At 38.4% G+C, this 23,165-nt stretch overlaps 1 protein-coding gene across 2 annotated transcripts in view; it reads left to right on the top strand.

The window, feature by feature from the left end:
• Positions 1 to 4,960: 4,960 nt before the first annotated feature.
• The window catches only part of phldb3 (pleckstrin homology-like domain, family B, member 3), a 36,672-nt gene continuing 18,467 nt past the window's right edge, over positions 4,961 to 23,165 (top strand). The window contains exons 1-5 of one of the 2 annotated variants that reach the window (XM_055228191.1): positions 4,961 to 5,218; positions 19,250 to 19,383; positions 20,491 to 20,601; positions 20,769 to 20,897; positions 22,074 to 22,202. In XM_055228191.1, the coding sequence (XP_055084166.1) occupies positions 19,252 to 19,383; positions 20,491 to 20,601; positions 20,769 to 20,897; positions 22,074 to 22,202 (501 nt within the window). In that variant the 5' untranslated portion in view covers positions 4,961 to 5,218; positions 19,250 to 19,251. Of the gene's footprint in view, positions 5,219 to 19,249; positions 19,426 to 20,490; positions 20,602 to 20,768; positions 20,898 to 22,073; positions 22,203 to 23,165 lie in introns of both variants that reach the window. The other variant, XM_055228190.1, reaches the window with a different exon arrangement.

Genomic DNA, 23,165 nt, shown 5'->3' with positions numbered 1-23,165 from the left:
CACTGTGCCTGAGACCTACTTAGCATAATCATTCAGCCTTAATGGGCCTACTGGCTACCAGAACCTGACCAGAACTGAAGAAGAGGCTTCGATGAGCAGCTAAACGTCTTTACTCCTACAACTTTTTGTCCAGTTGACAGATTTAACTTTGGCTTTCATGGTAATAGGTAGCTTATATTCCAAAAATATAATAAGTTGAGCTGGCATTCAAACTGCCAACTTTTACTAATTCACACCCACTTGTAACCTACTGTCGAGCCACTGTTGGACCTCCTGGCTCTTCTCCTCCACACCACCCGCATGTCACTGGAAAAATGTATGAGATTATCAGCTCATTCACAAAGCACTGCAAAGAGGCCCGGCACAGTGATAAAACATTCCCAGTCAAGTCTCACTCCCACTAGGACCCAATGGAAGACCTATTTATGCTTAGTTATACATAAGGAGGTGAACTAAATTGTATATTCCATCTCTAATGATTTTTGTATGTTAATCTGCACTAGGGTTAATGCAGTGCTAACCAGTGCTTTAGTGTGTTTGATGCAGTATTTAGAACTATGCTGTACCTTATATGGACACAGAAAGGCACAACAACTTCTATTTAAAGGTGCACTAATTTGGTGGAGGGATGGTCATCCACTTGTCTCCATGGAGATTTTTTGTTCCACAATATGGCATTAAATGTATCTATCTTGCATTTATTCAATATTGATTTTAATTGTAAATAGAAAATGCAGTGTAAAACATGAATATTGTGCGTGAGGTCGTCTCTCTAGGAATGTCAGAGTGGAAACGTACTGAATGAAAATTAAAGAGGGGGTTTTATGCAAAATTGGAGATTTCTACCATTTTATAATGTTGATCTGTTATCAAAAACACACTTCAAGGGGTTTAATATATCATCCATGCATGTTTGAGTAATCTAGTGATCTCTCCCAGGCCCTATTTGAACCTTCCTTAAAGTTAGTAGTACGATTCTGTCCATTGCACATCCCACAAGCCGTCACTCATGCTCCCACATGACAATTTTCCATAAATATACAAAAGCATGATACAAAAATATACTACAACTTCACAAACCTGATGCGATGTGCAGTAGTTTCATTTGCAAACAAACTTTTCATATTGTGACATGCCTGCTGTCCACAGATCTGGGGCCTCATTCATAAAACTCTCTGATTTCCTTTCTAGCTAAAAGGGCACATACGGACAACAGTAATTAACAGTAATAGAGCACATTCTTCCAGCAAAAAATGATTCATGCTAAACCAAGCCAACTTTCAAATTCCAAGGTGGAAACGACACACACGGCTTGTCTTCTGATAGCTGTGTTTATTACCTTTTATAAGATGCCCACACAAATTATAATGTATCACCAACCCCATGTTTCAGTATTTTGGGGTCAAATGTGAGAGCGACTGAGTCTTATGGGAATGTCCTGGTATTTCTCTGCACTTGGGATTAACTTGCCATCGACAGAAATCTTAAAAATAACAAACTGCTTTCATAAGATGTTCAAATTGATGAATTTGATGAGACATTACACAATTTCCAAGCAATTTTTGTCTTGTAAAATAGTCAGTGGGTCATAAATGGACAGCTATAAATGGAACAAGCTGGTCCACATGGAGGGCTGTTCTGTCTTGGCCTCCTCCTTGGACTGGACTCTGGAGGAGGAGGATCTGAGAGGAGGATGTGAGCTCAGCAGACATCCATCATGAAGCACCAATCTGAAGCACCCTCAGTGTAGGGAGGAGTGCTACCAAGAGTCCTTTATCTCCACTGCTGTCAAAACATACAACTCATCTGTATGACATAAGTTTTAATTGATAGGTTAAACAGTTTGTTTTTTTTAAACGATCATTCCTTGTAATTGTCTTTATTCATATTTTTGATAGCTCTATTTAAAGGTAAGGTAAGGGTAAGGTACATGTAGAATTTGTATCTCAAATTTCTCAAACCTGTGTTTGCATTGCTTAAAAAAACAATAGAGCAAAACAATTATAGTGTTTAAATTATGGAGAAGACATTTTTCCAAAAAGAAAGAAAGAAAATTTATTTTTGTCAGATCATACAACTAAATCCAGTTGGTTTAGCCTAAGCCTCAGCGCCTACATCCAATCATTAATCAGTGCTAGTGCAGCCTCTGCAGCTCAGTGAGTGAATTGTAAAGGTGCTGAGCTTTCACATGAGGCATGACCCGTCCATATACTGACAATGAGAAAAACTAATCGTTGTCAATATACAGGCTTAGGCACTAGCAACCCATATGCAGTTGTGATTATAGCAGTCTAGCACTTTCACTTTCGACCAGGTCTACTGCACTGTGTTGTGTCTAAAATGTCGATAAGTGAATTTTTCCACTATATAATCATTCTTCTATCTATGTTTGGGTTTATTTTGTTTTTACAGACTGTGGCATGCATGGCAAAATACCATCAATAAATATGCCATAGCCTAACTTTTGTTTTCATTTTGTGAAGGCACCATACAACATAATACATTTAAGTGCACATTATTTTTTCAGATTAAGCAATATGCAATGCAAACAAACAAACAAGCAAAAAACAAAAACGTGGTAGATATGTCTGCTTAGGGATTGTTAGAAACACTGTACTAGATAGATAGATAGATAGATAGATAGATAGATAGATAGATAGATAGATAGATAGATAGATACTTTATTAATCCCCAGCCAGGGAAATTCACCTGTCCAGCAGCAAAACAGAGACACAACACAAATTGCACACAGGTATAAAATCACAAAGAATACAAAGAATAAGAATACAAGAATACAAGATAAGATAATAAAGTGCACCCGATAAACAAGAGCTGTTATACAGTCTTATAGCAGCTGGAATGGCTGATCTACTGAACCTCTCAGTTCTACAGCGCAGCGAGAGAAGCCTGGTACTGTGGCTGCTTCTCTGAGCTGACACAGTCTCGTGCAGTGGGTGTCTGCTGTTGTTGAGGATGGTCTGCATCAGACTCCTCATCCTCTTCTCCACCAGCTCCCCAACAGAGTCCACCCTCCCACCCATCACCGACACACACTTCCTGATTAGCTTATCAAGCCTGTTACGGTCCCACACAGTAATGCTGTTTCCCCAGCACACCACTCCAAAAAACACAGCACTGGCTACAACAGAATGGTAAAAAGTATGCAGAGACTCATTACAGACATCAAAGGATTTAAGCTTCCTAAGAAAGAAGAGTCTGCTTTGTCCTGTTTTGTAAGCTGCAGTTGTGTGCGCTGACCAGTTCAGTTTGTTGTCAAGATGAACTCCGAGATATTTATAAGACTGGACAACCTCAATGCTCTCACCAGAAATTACAACTGGATGATGGGGAGGGAGTTTCGGTCTACGGAAGTCTACAATCATCTCCTTTGTCTTAGATGTATTTAGAACAAGACTGTTTCTCTCACTCCAGACTGTGAAGGCAGCAATAAGGTCTCTATACTCCATTTCGTTCTCTCCTTTTACACATGCCACCACTGCTGTATCATCTGAATATTTCTGGATGTGACAGGATTCAGACTTATATGTGAAGTCAGCAGTGTGTAGAGTAAAGAGAAACGGCGACAGTACTGTCCCCTGCGGGCCCCCAATGTTTGTCACCACTGTCTCAGAGATATTGCCACCCACCCTGACGTACTGTGGACGTTCTGTGAGGTAGTTGTGAATCCAAGTGATTAACATGGGATCCACTCCAATCACCTCCAGCTTTCCTCTCAGAATTTGAGGTTTGATTGTATTGAAGGCACTGGTGAAGTCAAAGAACATGAGTCTAACATACCCCCCTGTCCCATCCAGGAACGAGAGAGTTTTGTGTAACATGTATAAGACCGCATCATCCACCCCCCTTTTAGATAACTAATGGTCTACTACAGGCATACCCAAAGTCCGGCCCAGGGGCCAACTGCGGCCCATGTATAAATTTCCATTGGTCCACAGCCACTGGACACACACATGTACAAGCAACATTATATTTTACCAGAAGATAGCAGACTCCGAGCCGTGCCCCACGGCCGCGCTTTCGCTAACTTTTATCGCCAACTGGATAAAGACAGGTTTAAAGAAATTTGAACCTTTGCTAAGTAAATGCTGAGTTTGTTTGGTTCGACATATTCATGTGAGAAGACATTCTTTTAATTTACATTTAGTTATGAACTTTAACAAGAAATATGTGAAGACAAAACTAACTGGCTCTCACCTGCGTGACATTTTGCGCAACAAAACCACTGTCTTTGAGCCAGACCTGGCCTATTTACTACTGTCCAGATCTCACTTTAACCCTTCACATTAGTGCAGGCAAGTTATTTGCTAGATTTCTGAGGTGAATAAATTCTCAGAAGCTCAGTGAATTTATTTTATTTTCATATTTATAATCTGTGTATCATTCATTTTGGTTTTGAAAGGTAAAAAACATTTGCAATAAAAAGTAACAATTAATTAAATAGTTCATTTGCATTTAATATTAATGGTTCAAAGAATGATCAGGTTGAAAGGTCAGCCCCCCCACACATTTTCACCTCACCAAATTTGTCCCTCTTCGCAAAATGTTTGGACACCCCTGGCCTACTGTTTTAGCATCCCCAGACTTAATGGAGTCCCATCAATGTCCATTTAAGTCTATTTACTCCAGTGTGTGGCTCTGTGCCTGGCCGCCCTGTGAGTTCCCATAATAGAGCGCGTGTTTGAGGCTACACTCCCCTCTCTCTTCACTTCCTCCTCTTACGTATCCTACTACTGCGCATAACTTCACCGTGCTTTTTTTCTACCTTTCTGAACTTTAAACCTCTATGTTTTTTCTCTCTCTCGCTCTCATAATCTCGCTGATTCACGCTCCCAGAGACTTGTCATCACCGCTGGGTTGGTTTGAGTCGGAACCGCCTCTCGTGTACCGCGTGGTGCTGCTGTGCCTTCACCTGTTACGCACTGTTACGCACACACGCGCTCGCTTTAGCTTTAGTCAGGTGGAGATTACGCGCGAGGGAACCGACACAAAGCGTTCACACCGACAGTTTTACGGCAGTTGGCGAGACTCTCGTAACTACGGACGGGACTGTGAAAGTGAAAGAGCTGCTGTAGGATTTCCCCAAAGCGGCTTTTTGTGGCTTTTTTCAGGAATTGGTCGCGGAAACGTAACTGACCGAACCACGATGTAATCAGCAACAGAGGAGACACGTTTGGCGTTGCCCAGAACACGTTTTCAGGTAAGCTAGCAACTTTTAGATCAAAGTAGCCTAATATAGCATGGGTTTAAGTTTATTTTTACTCTTATTATTGTGCTAAGGTAAGTTTGACAAAGTTTGTGCATGCTCTTAGTTCTATGGGACCACAGTTCTCACTTAGACTGTTAAATTTAAGTCATTTTTTACTCAAATCGTCATAAGCAGTAATTGATCACGTGTCCTGGTCAATTTAAAATATATTGAATTATTTTATTAACAAAATTGCAGTGGCTGCCTGTCTTTTGACTTGTTATTTAGTGTGGTCAGAAAATGGTGTCTCCTGATTGGTAAACACAATGAACTGGCAAGTGTGTGATTTTTTTGGGTTTTTTTTGGTTATAAGAAGGCTTTTGGTTAGAATTCTTAAATGCTGTTGTGTCCCATTTTATTTTTATGCATATCTGATCATTTAGAGTGGCTATAACATTCATTAACCACCTCACTTCAGCACAATATCTGCATAAATGTAATAGTCTCCCTCCATGTTAAACAGTAACATTATTGGCTAATATAATCGTCTATCCATCCACTTTTCGCCGGGTCGTGGGGGCAGCAGTCTAAGCAGGGACCCCCAGATGTCCCACACCCCAGACACATCCTCTAGCTCCTCCGGTGGGACCCCAAGGCATTCCCAGGCCAGCCGAGAGACATAGTCCCTAAAGCGTGTCCTGGGTCTTCCTTCCGGTGGGACATGCCATATAATCATGTCATCTTAAAACGCTTAAAAGTAACTTTTCTGGTGGAAAGTCTGCCACATACCTGTCTCCATTGTTCCACGCTATGGCATTAAGCTTATTTCTCCATGCAGATGAGCAGGAGATGCCACCTGTCCAAGTTACAGGTCAAATCTGTGGAGAGGTGACCTTGCTCACAGTCAGAATGTACTGTTTTTGAATGCAATAAAAAACCCTGTAATTGCAAAAAAACAAGGGTGATATTTTTAATGCCATATGGTGGAATGTCTAGGTAAAGCAATAACAACTTATGGATACTAGCAGGTGTCCGACCCCCACCTGAAAACTTACATAGTGCACCTTTAAACCTAGTCAGTAAGCAGGGTATTTTCGTACTACATTGTAAGTTGTAGACCTTGTTTTTGTTTTTATAAGAAGACTACTTTAGGCTACAGTTCTGTATTTCTTGCTTCATAGACTGTAATTGACAACACAGCGGTATAGCATGAAATAGAGATGAAAAGTAAGTAGGACATTCAGCATAATGCCTAACTAATATAATTTTTTTTTGTTTGTACTTTAATATGCTACCTGATTCATCAAATACTTTAATCCTGCGTAGTTCCCGCATGTACAGTCCTATTACTGTGAATCATTTTAACACTCCCCAAATTGGTTTTATCTGCACCAATGCTTGTCTCATGACGGTAAGGCCAGTGTGTACAAGCTCCCCTTTTGTTTAGCATGACCTGGAATATCAGTCGCGCCATCCTTCTATCTGCAAACAGTGCAAACAAGTGGGTGGAGGTAATGGCACCCAAGCAAGGGGGGATGAAGAGATGGGATTTATAGTGATAGTGAATAGACTAAGAATTTTGCTAACTTTTGATAACACCTCACAAAATGCAGTATCTGGTGGGGGATAGTGAATAGACTATAAAATTTACCACAGAAAATAAATAGAAAATATACTTTGCATATCTCAAAAACAATTGCACTATTTGATCTCCAAACTCTAGTATCAGGCAAAACAGGGACAATAACAGCACATCTAGATACAAAAAAAGAATGTCTAGACCTTGGATAGCCCTTATTAAAATGAAAAGCAGGACTGGACCAGGACTGGACCAGGACTAAAACATATCTTAGAATATTTGAAATTATAACAATTTCTAAACTTTGAGGCATTAAACTTGAGCAAGCCTGAATTTAACCAGAACTAAACTGGTGCTAATCAATTCATCTGCAGGTCTATACTGGGACTAAAGGAGTTATAAACCAAAGCAGAAACAGGGCAAAATATGTCCAAACCAACTAGAACCATTGCAGAACAGGAAATTTATATTGACCATTGGGATTTACCATCTTTTAACTAAGAATTACCAGGACTAAACCAAGACTAAACAGGTCTAAAAGAAAAACAAAAGAAAAAAAAGAAGTTGTTTTTGGACTGTGTTGTTTTGAGCAGTTTGAGCTGTTCTGCGCCTCTTAGGTCCCAGTATGTTATTAATGCATGTCTATGTGTTGCACCACAGCTTGAGTCAGACTGAAAGAATCTCTAAGGCTGCAGCTGAAGCAGGATTAGAAGTCTGTCATTTGCACTTTAATTTGTCACTGGCCAGTACGTGATATGCAACAGGGAGAGAAGTATCACACTGTCTGAGAGCAATTTTGTTTCATAGTCAACTTCCTGTCCATGACAGCTTGTTCATTATTTAAAGGGAGGGTATGTAGAATGTGTTGTTTAAATGTCATAAACATGTCATGACTTATTTGTGTCCTCGGATACAAGGTAAATATGATCAAACAATTGTCAAGCTGATTCCCATGTTGTTTGTCTTGTCATTTGGAGTTTTGGTTCTCAAGATTATTTTCCAATCAGATAGCAGGAGGATTTGTGTTGCAAGTTTCAATGCTGAAATCCAGTTGGTCATCACCACCTAAATCCCAGCACCTGTAGCCAATCATGTATCAGTGCTATTGCAGCCTCTGCAGCTCAGTGAATGAATTCTATAGGTTCTGAACTTTCACATGAGACATGGCCTGTCCATATACTGAGAATGAGGAAAACTTGTATGTGTCCTCCATATGCAGATTAAGGCACTGGCAACCCAGGGTCATTTGTGATTGTGCTACCTTTTATAAAACTGTAAAAGTGCAGGCTATATACAGTTTAATTTCAAACTGATATTTGCCATGCTGTTGTGGATGATTTAAAAATAAAAATTATGAATAAAAATAATGTGATATTACACAGTCTGACATGTATAAATACCAAGCACAGATCCATTACAGAATAACAGTTGAGAACATTAGTCATAACAATTTAAAACTAGGGAAGACTAATGATGATTTTTTTTTTTTGACTGACGCAAACTACTCTACAACCATCACTAGAGCTCCCAGTCCCCATTAAGCTGTACTTTTATATGTACTCCATGATGCCATCTTTAGTACAGTTCATAAGCTTCTGCTGTAGTGTGATTGTTGGATATGCAAAACATTTAGTGCCCATTTTGAGAACTCTGCGGTATAAAGACACATTTTAACAACTGAAATCTGAACTGATGAATAATTACAAGAGTCACATTTCAGAACATGTTTGCACAGATCTAAACTACAGGGTTAGCGGTTTTTATGTGGAAAAAATTGTTGTTTGTGGAGGAAATTATGCTCCTGCAAAAAATAAACATATTGCAGCATACTTCTAGCTTTCCTATATCCAGGCTCCATATGACCACTAGCTTACTGCACAGACTGGGAGTGCTCAAACAAAAAGAACTTATTGTTGCATGCCTGTGTTACTTATGCCATTGAATTACCCGGAATGTGCCAAAACAGAATTCCTTCAGCTAAGTGCGTTGTTAGTCTGCGTGTGACACTTGGCTATACATCCCTGAGTTAGTGTTGTCACGATACTACAATTTTACAACTTGATATGGATATTGAAGAATTCACTCAAATACTCGATACCAAATACAATACCACAATGAAGAAAAAAAAAAAAAATACTTTTTTTAATGGAATATAATTTTCATATACAAAATAACAGTACTATCTTAGCATGTGGTCTTATATTAGTTACTAAATGTGCTATGTAAATAAAATTGAGTAGCTGATAAAGCTCAATCATACTAAAACTGTTGAGGGAAGCTCAATTTTTTTTTTTTTTTTTTTTTACATTTTATTTATTTTTTACAGTATCGATACTTGCTCAAATGAGTATCTAGATATTAGTTTTAGCATTGATTAGTATCTTATTTTCAATACCTTTGACAACTCTACCCTGAGCTGAAGTACAGTAATTGTAGTTATTTGCTCGGCTGCCCAGGTGTCACTGGCATGAGTCACTTTTCCTCTCTCCACGGTAACAGCTGCTCTCACCTGCTCCTCCCACTCAAACCTTTGTCCAGTGATGACAGTATCCTGCTTGTGTGGGCCCTCAGGCTCTAGGGGCCCGAGTCAGCAGGGGCCTTTTCTGGATGGTCAACTGGAAATAGTGACAATGCTATCAATTGCCTAACTGTACAAGGTGTGGGTACAAGTTGACATGTGCATATAAAAGTTTAAGATATTCTTTCTCGAAAGATGCCAACTTTTAAAAATGTCAGAGTTTTAGCTGTAACAAATTATCATTTGAATGTATACAATTAGCAAATTGAATGGTTGCAATTGTCTTTATGTCTGCATAGAACAAAATGCCTTTTATAAACATATTAAAATTAGTTCTTGCATCAAATTAATGTAAATGGCAAAATATTAATATGGAAATAAATGGGTTATGAATGAAAGACCAGCAGATGTGGTGATTTTAAAGCGCAGACACATTTTCCATGGCTACTACATGACCAACAGCTGAGATAAACCCTCTTGTTACTTATTATAAATATGTCATTCCACCATTTCGTTTCTGTCTCACAGTCCTCTCGTGTTGTGGCAGTGTACACAGCTTGTCTCCTGCACAAGTTGCCAGTTCTATTCTTTAGCTGGAGTGATATCTGCAGAATCACCGTTTTGTTCTCATCACTCTCCTCTCAGTAAACTTAGTGAATGTAAGAGTGAATATTTGTCACTAGTAGGATAGGGCTTCCCCAGTTTGCCACTGGATAATATCTAATATAATGAAGGTTCAGTTTGACAATGTGGTTGTGGCTCAATGGTTGAACGTTCACCCAGAAACCTGAAAGTTTCAGTTCAATACCAGCTCTGACGACTGTGTCATAGACCTTTATGAATGTGCTGTGTGAGAGTGTGATGGGAGTTGGTGTTGAGGCAGGGTTATAGACAACTTTGTGAGCTTCACATAGAATTTGTCAACAACATAAATGAATATAAAAAGGCCTTTGAATCGTATTGTGCATTCTAACTTGTCAGTTAACTGTTTTGCCATCTTAATATGTTTATATATGGATTCAAAACGTTTTCTAAAATATTATCAATGAAAGGAAATGATAACTGAATTGAAAGCTACTTCTGAACATGGTAGTAACTGGTTTATTGCTATTCAGTTCCAGTATATGATGTGTACACACTATTCCATCCATGTTTTCTAATCCGCCTGTGACTGCGTGCTGTTCACCTGTTCATATGTGAGCTGTTTGTGTTGGTGTGAGCTGAAATGTGGGTGACAGCAGATCTCATGAGTGCATCAGTGGAGCTGCCCCTCTCTGTATGCACTCTATTGTCCTGTACAGCTGCTATTGTTTATTATTGTGAGGGCACAGGGTCCTGACTGAGCAGTCTGCAAAGAGCTGCTGTGTCACAGGTGGTGTTATAAATAATTAGTTTACATTAGGGCTGCATAATATAGGACTACATGATTTTTTTGGGAAAAAAATCTAATGGCAATTTTTCAGACAAGATGTGGTTAAAAGTTTACAGAAGGATTATGTTCATTGTTTTGCTCATTGTAAACACCTCCAGGAGCCTTTAAAGGGACTGTACCCAATTTTTCCTCTCCATATATTTGAGCAAAATATGTCTTGTCCCAGTACAGATGTATTGTAGAACAGATCTTGAAGTCAGAATAGGTTTGCTGCACTTTCTGCATTGAATTAGAAACTTATATTGAAATTTAATCAAAATCACAATTTATTATGTGGCCCTACAATATATAGCAATTCAATCAAAAACACAATTGGAGTAGGTGCAATTATGAAATTGCTGCAAAAATGTATTTAGAAAATTGAATGACCACTGTTAACAATGTATGATGTGCTTTCATTGAAATGAAAAAGCTGACCCTTTAAACCTCTACAAACATGTTCATTTCAGTTTTACACATTTGCATGTGTTTTAAATCCGCACTCTGAACAGAATCCTAACTCACAAATCGAATTATGATCACAAAAACATGGGAAAAATCACATCAGAATTCATGAGTGAAAGCCTTGGGAAAGTGTAAGTTGTTTGAGGCAGTACAGATGGATATATATTGCTACATTTTGCTGACTGGCAGGATTTGATATGTGCTGTAAGTGCTTTTAACTTGCATGTTATTTTCAGGTATTGCCACAGGTGATTGGGCAGATTTTTTACAACATCAGGACAGAAATAACAATAAAAACACGTAAAGGAAAACCCGCTGCTGGTTACGTAACTTACAATGCAATGCCAAAGAGTCGAGGCCTATCAGTTCTGCAGTTTTGAACAGGAAGTTGGTGACCCTGTTTTTATTATTAAAGGAAGGTTTAAAGTAGTGTTAAAAAGGTACTACAATCACAATGGAAACTGGGTTGCCAGTGCCTCAACCTGTGTATAGAGGACACACAAAAGTTTTTCTCCCTCAGTATATGGACAGCATACATACAGCAGAGGCAGCACCAGCGCTGATTAATGATTGTCTGCAGGTGCTGGGGTTTAAGTGTGACGATCCAGATCAGACAGAGTCCTGTAAGCCAACAGGATTTCAGCATTGAAACTGGCAACCCAAATGACTCATGTGAGACTCATTCTGCTTTCTGATTGGATAATCATCTTAAGAACCAAAACAGCTTGTCCAATGTTTTTAATTAAGAATAAATAATTTCAATACATTTTTTTTTTCAAAGCTGTACTTGATTTGAACATGTTTACTTTGTACTTGGGAGCACACATAGGTCATATTTATGCAATTTTAAATCAAAATCTTACACACAGTTCCTTTAAGCTGTTTGAGATCAGTATTGTGGTTTACAGTGATCTGCGTATTTAACGGTTTAATAATAAATACCACAAGCAACAGCATAAAATGTCTTAAATTTGTCCAATATACACTTATAGTCTATAGGGTCTGTGTGCAACTAGTTCTTCAGCTGTGCATGACTAGCCCAGATATTTTTTCTGTCATGGTTTAAAATCAGGTACAGACACTTAAATGTACTTTGAGCCAATATTATACCGTATAAATTCCCTCGAATAACCCAATGCAATCTGATGCATATTTCCACAGATAAAGTTGGACATGAACATTTTCTGGTGGTATTTGTTTGCTATCAGCTGCCCTTCAGATGTCACACATGGCTTATAACTTGATAATGTAATGCTTGTAAGGAAATGTGTATGCTAGGGTTGTATATCAAATTATAAGGATGTCTGATTAGATCTGGCCCTTCAAAGTGACAAACATGGAGGCCCCTAATGTAATGTTCTGCTGCAGTTTAACTGACATCAAGTTGCTTCAAATAGTAGCGAATGTGGCTGAACGGTTTGGGAAAAAGATCTGATCGCGATTTTTCTGACAAACATTGCGATTTGATTTTGATTTCTATCCATTTTCCTCTGCTTATCTGGGGCTGGGCTGTGGGTGCAGCAGTCTAAGCTGGGACCCCCATACTTCCATCACCCCAGACACTTCCTCCAGCTAATCCGGTTGGACCCCAAGGCGTTCCCAGGTCGATTATATTTTAATAATAGGATTCTATTCAGAGTTTACATTTTTAAACTCGTCCAGAAGAATTGACAAAACAGATGAAATATGAAAGGACAAACTAATACAAGCATCACGTTCCAGAACATGTTTGTAAAGAACTAAGTTACAGGGTTAGTACATTTTTATGCAGAATAAAGTCCACCACACACTACAGGATATTTTGCCCGATTTGCTTCTCCCTGGCTTTATGTGCGATTTTGAAGTCGCTGTGCTCCTCATGTCTGTGGTGTTAGTGCGACTTTAAGCTCCTGTTATATTGCAACCACAAAACATTATCACGGCTACAGCCAATAAAATGGAGCACCAGGGGCAGACGGAGTGATGGACACAGAGGCACAAGATAGAAACTCAGGAAGTGATGAAAAGAATGTAAAGATGACTTTATTATTCACCTCTTGTAAAGTTGTAAAGTTTAAACTGCTGCATTCTCATCTATATTAGCCATTAGCATTTTATCACACCCAGTCCACAAAATGGTGCTATGAATCCAGTTAGTTTGAAGCATTCAGTCAGTTTACATAAATCCATGCAGCGAGGATCGGGCTGCTGCAGCGATTGTAAAGGTGATTCTTCTTCCTGTGTAGTTTATCGTCAGCCTTAACTACTGCACCACATTTCAGCAATAATCATGGCACAGGTTTGACTTGGATCTAAACTAGAAGTGCAATGCTATGATCTTTTCAACACTTGAGTCTTAAATCAAGTCGTTTTACTCTAGACTGGAAATGGGTGATGCGGTGTCTCCACTGCCATATCCCACTGCAGCTTTTGCTCTTGGGAAGATTGTACCATTTTAAAATCTCATCCTGTTCTCCTCATGTCTGATCTGCAATTTTATGTCTCGTGTTTAAAAAGCTTTTAAGACTGAAAAAGCCTGTGGTGTGGTGGGCTTAAGATGCGATATTTGGTTGTTTGCAGTTTTTAACGCACAATCATTTCCTCCACAGTCTTTGTCATTTTCAAATTTTGTTTCAAATTGTGATTTTGATTGGATTGCAATTAATTTTGCAGCCTTTGTAGAAAAAGAGGGACAAGTTGTTGAATATGAACGTGGGACATCCAAGGACGGACTTTAAAGATGCACTAGGTAACTTTTCTACTGAAGGGTCTGCCACCTTCTTGTCTCCATGGCGATGTTATTGTTTAAACGAGAATGTTTCACAGCATGGCATTATCTCTATCTGCCTGGAGAATTAGAATCAAAATACTTTATCGATCTTCAAGGAAAATTATTCAGGAACAGAGAGAGCAGAGACAAATCAGGTGACACCACCAGGCCGTATTACAAGTCAGATCTATGGAGAGGCAACCCCGCTCAGACTAAGAATACATATCACATGTTCCATATAAATTTCACATTTTATAGAATTTGTATGGCATCAAGGAAAAGGTGTGACATTCTCTAAATAAGTGGGATGAGGGACAACCTGTTTAATTTTCTCTAATACAGTCTGAATGAACAGTTTATTTGTATTAGCATGCACTGTACTGTATTTTCATAAGTCTGAGTCTTTATCATCAGAATGTTGTAAGTAAGCCTATTTCAATACATGCCATTCCTGTGGACAGTTATGGTGGCCTTGCTGGGACATGTTGTTTATGAACCTAAGCAGTGATAAAATATTTGATTTCAGCTAAAATCATGTGAACTAAACATGACCTCACCGCAAGAGTGACTGCATCCAGCTGACTTTGTGTGTCGCAAAAAGGCTTGTTTACATCATCAAATTTTTATCATTATAATCACATTAATGGTTTTTCTAGTCTATAATGCAAAACAGTTTCTTTTTTGCTTTTAAAGGTGCACCATGTAGCTTTTCTGATAAAGAGGTCTGCTACCTGCTTGTCTCTATGGAGATGTTTTTGCTTTGTCTGGAATGTTTCACAGTATGGCATTAAACCTATCTGTGCCTAATGGTAACAAGCAGGTGATGCCCCCATTTCCAGGGTTTTTTCTTGATTTCAAGTTATCAAGGTATACTTTTTAGCAATATGCCTCTAATTAGATAAATGCAAGATAATTCTGTAATGCCATACTGTGGAAGATTTCAGTAAAAGCTATAACAGCTCCACTAAGACAAACAGTTACTAAGTTACTAAGATTTTTTCTGACAAGCGTTTTGATTGTGATTAGATTTGCGATTTGTGTTTTAATAAAATTATTGTTCAAAAAGAATTGACAAAATGACAGAAATATGAACTGACAAACTAATTCAAGAATCTCATTTCAGAACATGTTTGTAAAGGTCTAAATGTTAGCAGTTTTCATGCAGAATAAGACATAATATTGTTTAAGGAGGAAATGATGGTACTTCAAAAATTGCAACTTTTTCCATTTGCTAATTGTGTTCATTCAAATTGCAATTTCGATGAATCTTGCAGCTCTAAAAGTTACTTGATGCACTTTTAAATAAACATGGCCAGAATATTTTATTTTCGTGTTTGAGTTTTTGCATAGAGTCCATGTAAAAATCAGGAGTCAGACATTTTATTTAATTCAATATGTTTTAGTTTAAAAATGAATATCTCTTCTGCCACCTCTATTCAGTATAGTTTTGATACTAAAATTTCACACTAAGGAGACTCTATACTCAATACAGATGCACAAAAACACAATAGACAGTAGAATATATATCCCAATAGTAGTTTAAATGGTTTGCTAATGTACTTCTGTGATGTTTTTGGGAGTTTAAACGAGCATATTAAAAGATAGTGGGGTCACGACTGTGTCCACAGCTCAGCACACAGCTCAGCACACAGCCCAGCACACAGCCCAGCACACAGCCCAGCACACAGCCCAGCACACAGCCCAGCACACAGCCCAGCACACAGCCCAGCACACAGCCCAGCACACAGCCCAGCACACAGCCCAGCACACAGCCCAGCACACAGCCCAGCACACAGCCCAGCACACAGCCCAGCACACAGCCCTCCTCTGTGTACAGTGTGAGCAGGTCAGTGTATACAACCAGTACGCACAGTCCCGTTATGGCACAGTGTGAGTTTTGGAATGATTTGGAACGTCTTAAAAATATACAAAATCGCACAGTGTAGGCCCAGTTTAAGTGGAAGGCTGCTCCTTTCCCCTCCCCAGTTAAACTGTGTGCTGTGTGAAGTCAGCTGTTCTGTGGTTTGATCAGTATCTGCACTGGAGCTCGTTCTGCTCGGAGCTGTCATTACATAAGACTCATTTGTGTTGGCTCATTCTCACGCTGTATCTCCCACTCCCGAGACGCTTCCTCCTGGCCATCATGTACAATTACAGTGGGCGCATACACACACATAAGTGTTGTGTTCTTTCATCTCATCCAGACTGTAGCCTCCCTTCCCTGTAATCCTGTTCCTTGTTGTGATTTAGCCTCTCTTTGTGCACATGTGTAATTGTTGCATTCTTAACATTGAGCGTGGACTTTACCGTATGAGCTCAGCTGTTGATAAAGTATCTGCTGGACTTTAGCTCGGGGTCAGGAAGACATGTTTGGATAATCCTTCAGGTTTCTCTGTTTGATCCACTACAAAGTTTCCAGCTTCTTTAGTTTCTGTCAAGTTTTGTAAGCAAAGTAAGTCAAGTAAATTAAAGGCGCTGTTAAAAACTGAAAGAGTTATTTTAAACTGTTTTCTGAGAACCGTTGTCATTCGTGATTTCCTGATTGTGTCCATTCAAATTGCGTTTTCAATTTGATTCAGATTAATCTTGCAGCCCTAATTCATAACATGCATTTTTTAATATTTTTGACCTTCTACAGAGATGTTGTAAATTTTGAAGCTTCAAACATTACTTGGTTTCAGTTAGTGTCATTAGCTGTGGAGACTGTGTGCCACACCGCTTATGACCACGAGTTCTGATCTGCTTACAACATGAGCTGGGCTTACACACAGTTATTATTAGATTATTTAGTACAAGTATGTGGTGTTATTGAGAAACAGGACTGTATGTTCACTGTATACATTAAAGCTCACGTCACATCCAAAACTGCAAAAACTAATTTGAGGATTGCACCATAAAACATTGCATATTCTGTCAGCCATAATTAAGTAATACAAGTAATCTTTAATGTTTACTGAGCATACGCATTTCCATGATGTAATTTTATATTGTTAATCAATGCTGTGTTTGCCCAGGGGTAGGGCTGTTTAGAATTTTAATTAGTCCTTTTGTTCATTAGGGGTGGGACAAGACAAAAATCCCATAAGGCATGAAAATAGACAATAAACGACATTACTGAAACTAAGTCATACTACTGACATACATTTAAAAAATATATATTTTTGGTTTAGAGTTATTATAATATTGTTAAAAACATGAGGTGTAATAAAGGAATAGCTGAATGAAACAATTATGTAGTTAGTTTATATCTAGAACAAGTCAGAAGTTATTTATTCAACCTTCTAAACCTCAAATCTTATTGTAGTACAGAAAAATAACAACGTTCCCGACTGGTACAAAAAAAAGTAGTGTTATGATACAAAAAGTTCAAACTCTATTTCGATACTAAGGAATAAACTCGATACTCAAAGTGTTTTTAATTGTGGTATCGGAATCTGTATTCTCTTTAGACAATAGTGTCAAAGTTAAATAATAGTACTTTCTTTTATATTACCATGTGGCCTTATATCTGTGCAATGAGTTAGTCATCCATGTAGGTCCCCTAGTGGTCCATGGGCGTATAGTAGTCTATGTGGTCTTTATACTTGTTCTGATACAGCTTATCATTCTAAAGCTATTCAGGAAAGGTTCATTTCTGCCCTGTGAATGTGACTTTATTTATTATCAATACTTCAAATGAATATCTAGTCTTGATACTAGTTTCAGTATTGATTTAGTATCTGATTTACAGTACTTTTCACAACCCTAGTACTAACAACATCGCTTGTACACGTCAAATTCGGTCACTCACTGCATTATTACCCAAAGTTCTAACCTTGATGCGAATTGTCTGTCTGCCTTAAGTGTGGCCAGTCTCTATGGAGAATTCCTCTTCATGTCATATCAGAGCCCAGTTATCTGCGAGCATTCCCCTGTCCTAATAAGGTCTGGTGCGAGGACAGGACAAGATGCCGGGACATAGAAATATTTTCCCACAAATTCTCAAAACCACAGCTCAAACAATGACTCAATGACACAATACACCAGAATAATACACAGCTTCCAATGATTTGCTTTGAACTCATCATAACATATTGACATGCACAGTTCATTTATTGCTATCAAAGCTCTGCCTGATACGGTTTGATGTGCGTTAACTTTATTGTGGCTCGATCCTTGTGGCCATCATTGTCTGCTGCTCAACCCACTTCAAAAAAATTCAAACAAAAACTATTCTGTACGATTTTTGTCATAGTCCCAGTGAGAAACCAGAGCCTGAAACTAAAGCACAAACTAGCTGTATATGCACTGCTGAAATTTTGAATGTGCATTAGTGTCACGATACTAAAATGACTTGATACTCGAATTGTTGCTAAGTAATAGACTTGACACTCAATACACTCAATACCCAATACCTATACCACGATAATAATAGAAAAGACTCTTTCTTTAGACCACAAAGTGTGATTTTCAACATTACTGATATAAGACCATAAGGTCATATAAAGAAAGTACTATGATTTAATTTCTCAGTCGTCCAGGTAGGTCCCATAGTGGTCCATGGGCGTATACTAGTCTATGTGGTCTTATACTTGTTCTGATACAGGACAAGACCATTCTTTCTATTCAGCAAAGGTTAATTTCTGCCCTGTGAATGTGACTTTTATAGTATCCATACCATATCCATATCAAATTAGTATTTTGCTTTAATATAAGTTTTACTATTGATTAGTATCTGTTTTTTCAAAACCTTTTGACAACCCTTATGTGGACACTAGACAAGTTATATTTACTCAGATTATAAGGGCTAAGCATTTTAAAAATATTTTTCCACTTCTGCTCTTGTTGTATTATCCATCTTAGCTATACTTCCAAGTGCGGTTACATCAGAGATTACACTCGATTATGAAACAGGACTATAACTGCAGAATCCCAGACTACAATGAGACAAAGGGCCCCCCATGCTCTATGCTCCCCCTGTTTTACAGGCTCTTCTCAGGTCCTGCGCCATACTAGAGTTGCCAAAATATCGAAAATCTGATACTAAGTGATGCTAAAACTGATATCGAAGCTGGATACACATTTGAGCAAGTATCTATACTGCAAAAAACACATTAACAGGACAAAAGTCATTTTGAGTAATGTAATGTAATTTATAATATATATATTTTTTATACTTGAGTATTGTGACGGCACTACTCCAGACTACTCCTTTTGTTTTCCCTTTCCTTTGAACTGTGACCTAATCTGCTTTCACACACATCAGATTGAATTACAACAATATCCTCCCCAAACCAGTGTGGAGTAATGAGACTTGCGCTGTCTCACCCCGTCTGTTGCAGAAATGCCCCAACACAACATGGAAAATAGCCGGAGCCAGTGGCAGACGGGGCAGCGGCCGCCCTGGAGCAGCCCAAGCCCCGCTTCCTCAGGGGCGGAGTCAGACACAGAGAGCAGCAGCACAGAGAGCGAGAAGGTGAGAGAGGGATGGGCATCAGGCAAACTGGCTCCTGCACAGGTACTGTCTCTCATGATGATTAGTGCAATATTTGTGTGGTTTGGTAATAGTTAATGGTCCTGTACCTGATTTTTCCCCCCGTGCATTTGAGCAAAATGTGTCTCCAGTACGGATATATTGTATAAGCAACTCTTGAGGTCAGAGTATGTCCACTGTGTGCTATCTGCATCAAATAATTCTTTTATTGTCCGATAATAAGGAAGTGCATGTTGGCATGCTAGTTGTTGTCGGCTTTATGGTCATGGCAAAACTCCTCTTTTACCTTTTTGAGAGTTGTGAAAATTGCTTATAAACTCATTGCGGTGAATAATTAGGATGCTAGAAATGCATAAGTGAGGAAGAACCACTGCCAAACTGTTTCAAATGAATGAGTTTTAACTTCAATAAAACATTAAATATATATTATTGTGTTTATATATTGCTATATATATATATATATATATATATATATATTTTTTTTTTTTTTTTATGTATATTGTTACAAGTGTTAATCTTACTAAGAATTGTTAATATGATGTAGTATGTGCTCTCTGAGGACGGTTGCATTGGAATGAAATGTAAAAGGGTGAAGTGTTTTATTTCATTTGGTTTCCATGATTTACTGCTCAGAATTTTTATTCAGCCAAAATAAGAATTGTGCTTTCTAAGGAGAACAGTTCTTATAGTTTCTTATAATACATTCTTAATGTAAGCTGCCAGGGGAAATCTACTGTTAGACTTTCCCTTTTTTATGCTAGTTTGATCATTTATTTGAATTATTTGTTGTCTTCTTTGTTGTCCCCTACTCTTAACAGACACACAGCTCTCCCTCTTTATCAACACTGAAACTATGTTATATTACAAAGAAATGTCTCAGGGGACCGTTCTCTGAGTAAAACTTAATTAACTGATTAATGCAAAGGCAAAAGCAGTCTTGGAGCATTTAAAAGTTCATATTTTTGTCATTCCTGGGTCTAACAACGTAAAATTAAGAGTGACTGAAAGATAAAACCCGCCTCTGTTAGAATATTTTTTCACCGAATACCATTGAGTATTTATACCCTCTTGTACATGCCCTGTTCTCAGTCCTGTGTCAGACACCTGCAGATGGGTTCTCCTCGGGCTTTTCGCTCTCCCTCAAGAGTCCAACAGCGCATCACCGAGATCGACCAGCAGAGGGAGGAGCTCAAGATCGAGGTATCCATCACACCCTCAGTAACAGCAACCTAATACCATTGACCCAACATGATCCATATCAACTATTTATTCACAAAGCGTCTTCTTAGCACACTGGTCTCTATGCTGTGGAATGCATACAGTCGCGGTCAGATTGAATCATATGAGGGCTTATGTTGTGTTGTTAGTTGCAGTTGGAGATCGCGTTGCTTCAGGGCGAGCTGCAAACGGAGAAGAGCCAGCTCCAGAAGCACACACAGAGACTTCAGAGACTACAGCAGGAGGCGAAGCACAGGGCGCAGAGGCACAAGCTAACGGTAAGAAGCTATTCTATGGGCTTTTAGTGTGTGGAATTATAGCTCTCTGGGCAAGTTATTGTGTTGTTGTGATTAAATGAAGTAATGTATATAATGCTACTTCATTTGATCACAGCGCAATTTTATTTTTGTGATAAATACATATAAGATCTTTCTTTTTGAGAAATAATCTGTATTGGTTAACTGATCTTAAAGAGACAGTGCAAAAAACCTGGTGACTCATTCTTCTGACCGCAGAATATATGCATGTTTTAAAGCCACACTGTGTTACTTTCTTATTTTCTGGAGGTAGGTGATGTGCCACCTCCTGCTTGAGTCCATGGAAATATAAAGTTAAAACCATACTTCAGAACACTCGTCATGGATATGGATAAGTTTTATGCCATACTGTGATTATAAGAATGTAGCCAAAAGAACAACATTTCCATGGAAACAAGCAGGAGGAGGCTCGGAGTATGGTTTTAACTTTCCATTTCCACTGAATTCTTTGGAGAATTTCACTAGAACATTGAACTTGCTATGCTATTTCAGCATAGCAAGTTCTAGCCTTTATGCATACTATAGCATTTTTATAATAAATATTACAGCTGTTTGAATACTTCACATTTCCTTTCTTTCCTTTATCACAGTATAGTACAGATCTGTGTAAGTACAGGAGATGCAGTAATAAACTCATGTATTCCTTGTTTTTGAGCTTAGTAGACCCATCTCTCCTGCAAAAGCACCTGTGCAGAAAAACACAACTAGTTCATTGTAAAAGTTTGCAATGGTCCAAAGTTATTGCACTTACCTTATACATTCCCGAGCATATTCACCACATTGAATTTATAAGCACTTTACACAACTTGGAATTGGAATATAGTTTTGCCATGACAGTAAAGCTAACAGCAACTGCATGCTAAAGCACAATTCCTTACTGTCAAACAATAAAACACTTTATAATTAGATGTAGACAGTACACAGCAGACTTATTTTGACCTCAAGAGCTACTTATATTTGTACTGCCCCAGTAAAGATATATTATATATCGAAGTAATCGATTACAGGGCCTTTTAATGCATTACGAATAGATCTTTATATACCTCAAAAATAATTCTTGCATTGAAATTCATGACAAATGATCATGGCCTATTATGTTTTACTAGATACATTTTTTTGTCTTTCTGTGACTTCCAGGAGCGAGAGAGACTGGAGTTGGAGAGGAGCAGAGTGGAGGAGCTGAGGAGGACATGTGAGGAGAAGGAAGCCCTCCTGCCCACCCAGCCAGAGAGCCAGAGAGAGCCGCTCAGAGTGCAGCTGCAACAGGTCAGGCGGGGGGCTACAATTCTTATTAAGGTGGGATAAAGGAGCAGAGGACAGGGACATGTTTTTATTAGTTTATTATGTTGCCTAAGTAAAACAGGTTAGAGTGTGAGTAATGCAGTGCGCTTTGGGAACTTGCTGCGGGCTTCGGGCCAAAACAAATAAAAGGAGATCAGATGCAGAGTGCCAGTGTATGGTAAGGTCACTGGGGCACAGTCATGTACAGGCTTGCATCAAACCAGTTTACATAGATGCACATGTTAGGAGGGTCATTTATTGTATGCTTATTATAGCATTTTGATGTACCATGAATTCAAACAAATGTAATAGAATCCTGTCGTCATCTTTAAAGCAGATCTATTTTGCAAAATTTATTCTTTAGATTTACTCGGCAGCGTCGCATAGTCATTTTGGTACAATGAAAAAAATCACTAGCGTAATCTGTGGCTGTCCATCAGATGCAGACAAGACACAGCTTTTTCTTGTGATGACGTTTATGGCGACATTAGCTCCCATGGGCACCACAGTTTTCTAACATTGCTAATATTGTTAGCATTATTAGAAATGCTTTTATAATTATTTCTAAATTTACTAGTTTCAGAAGGTTCACTGCAGAAAGTTCAAGTTATATTTTAAGTCAAATGTACTATTTGCTTTATTTACCCACTTCTGTCTCTTACATACACAGATAAAAAGCATTCACCAACTACACTAAGACTAACTAAGGAATACCTGCTTTTGTGTGGTCATACGTAGTGGGACACCAAGTATACTCTTTCTCATAATAACAGAACAACCTTACAATATGGTTAATAATTGACCTGTTATGTACCTATATACTTATACCAGAAGTTCAGATATCGATGTAACAGTGCAATGCTCGGGGTTTCTGCTGGCTATTTAAAGGCATATGTAAATATATTAAAGATTTTTTTTTTATTAAAAAATAATAATTTGACTCGCTGA

Source organism: Periophthalmus magnuspinnatus, chromosome 16, assembly GCF_009829125.3.
Source record: "Periophthalmus magnuspinnatus isolate fPerMag1 chromosome 16, fPerMag1.2.pri, whole genome shotgun sequence".
Classification (NCBI taxonomy): Eukaryota; Metazoa; Chordata; class Actinopteri; order Gobiiformes; family Gobiidae; genus Periophthalmus; species Periophthalmus magnuspinnatus.
Note: the sequence above shows the minus strand (reverse complement) of the source record. Positions and strands in the feature narration are given on the sequence as shown.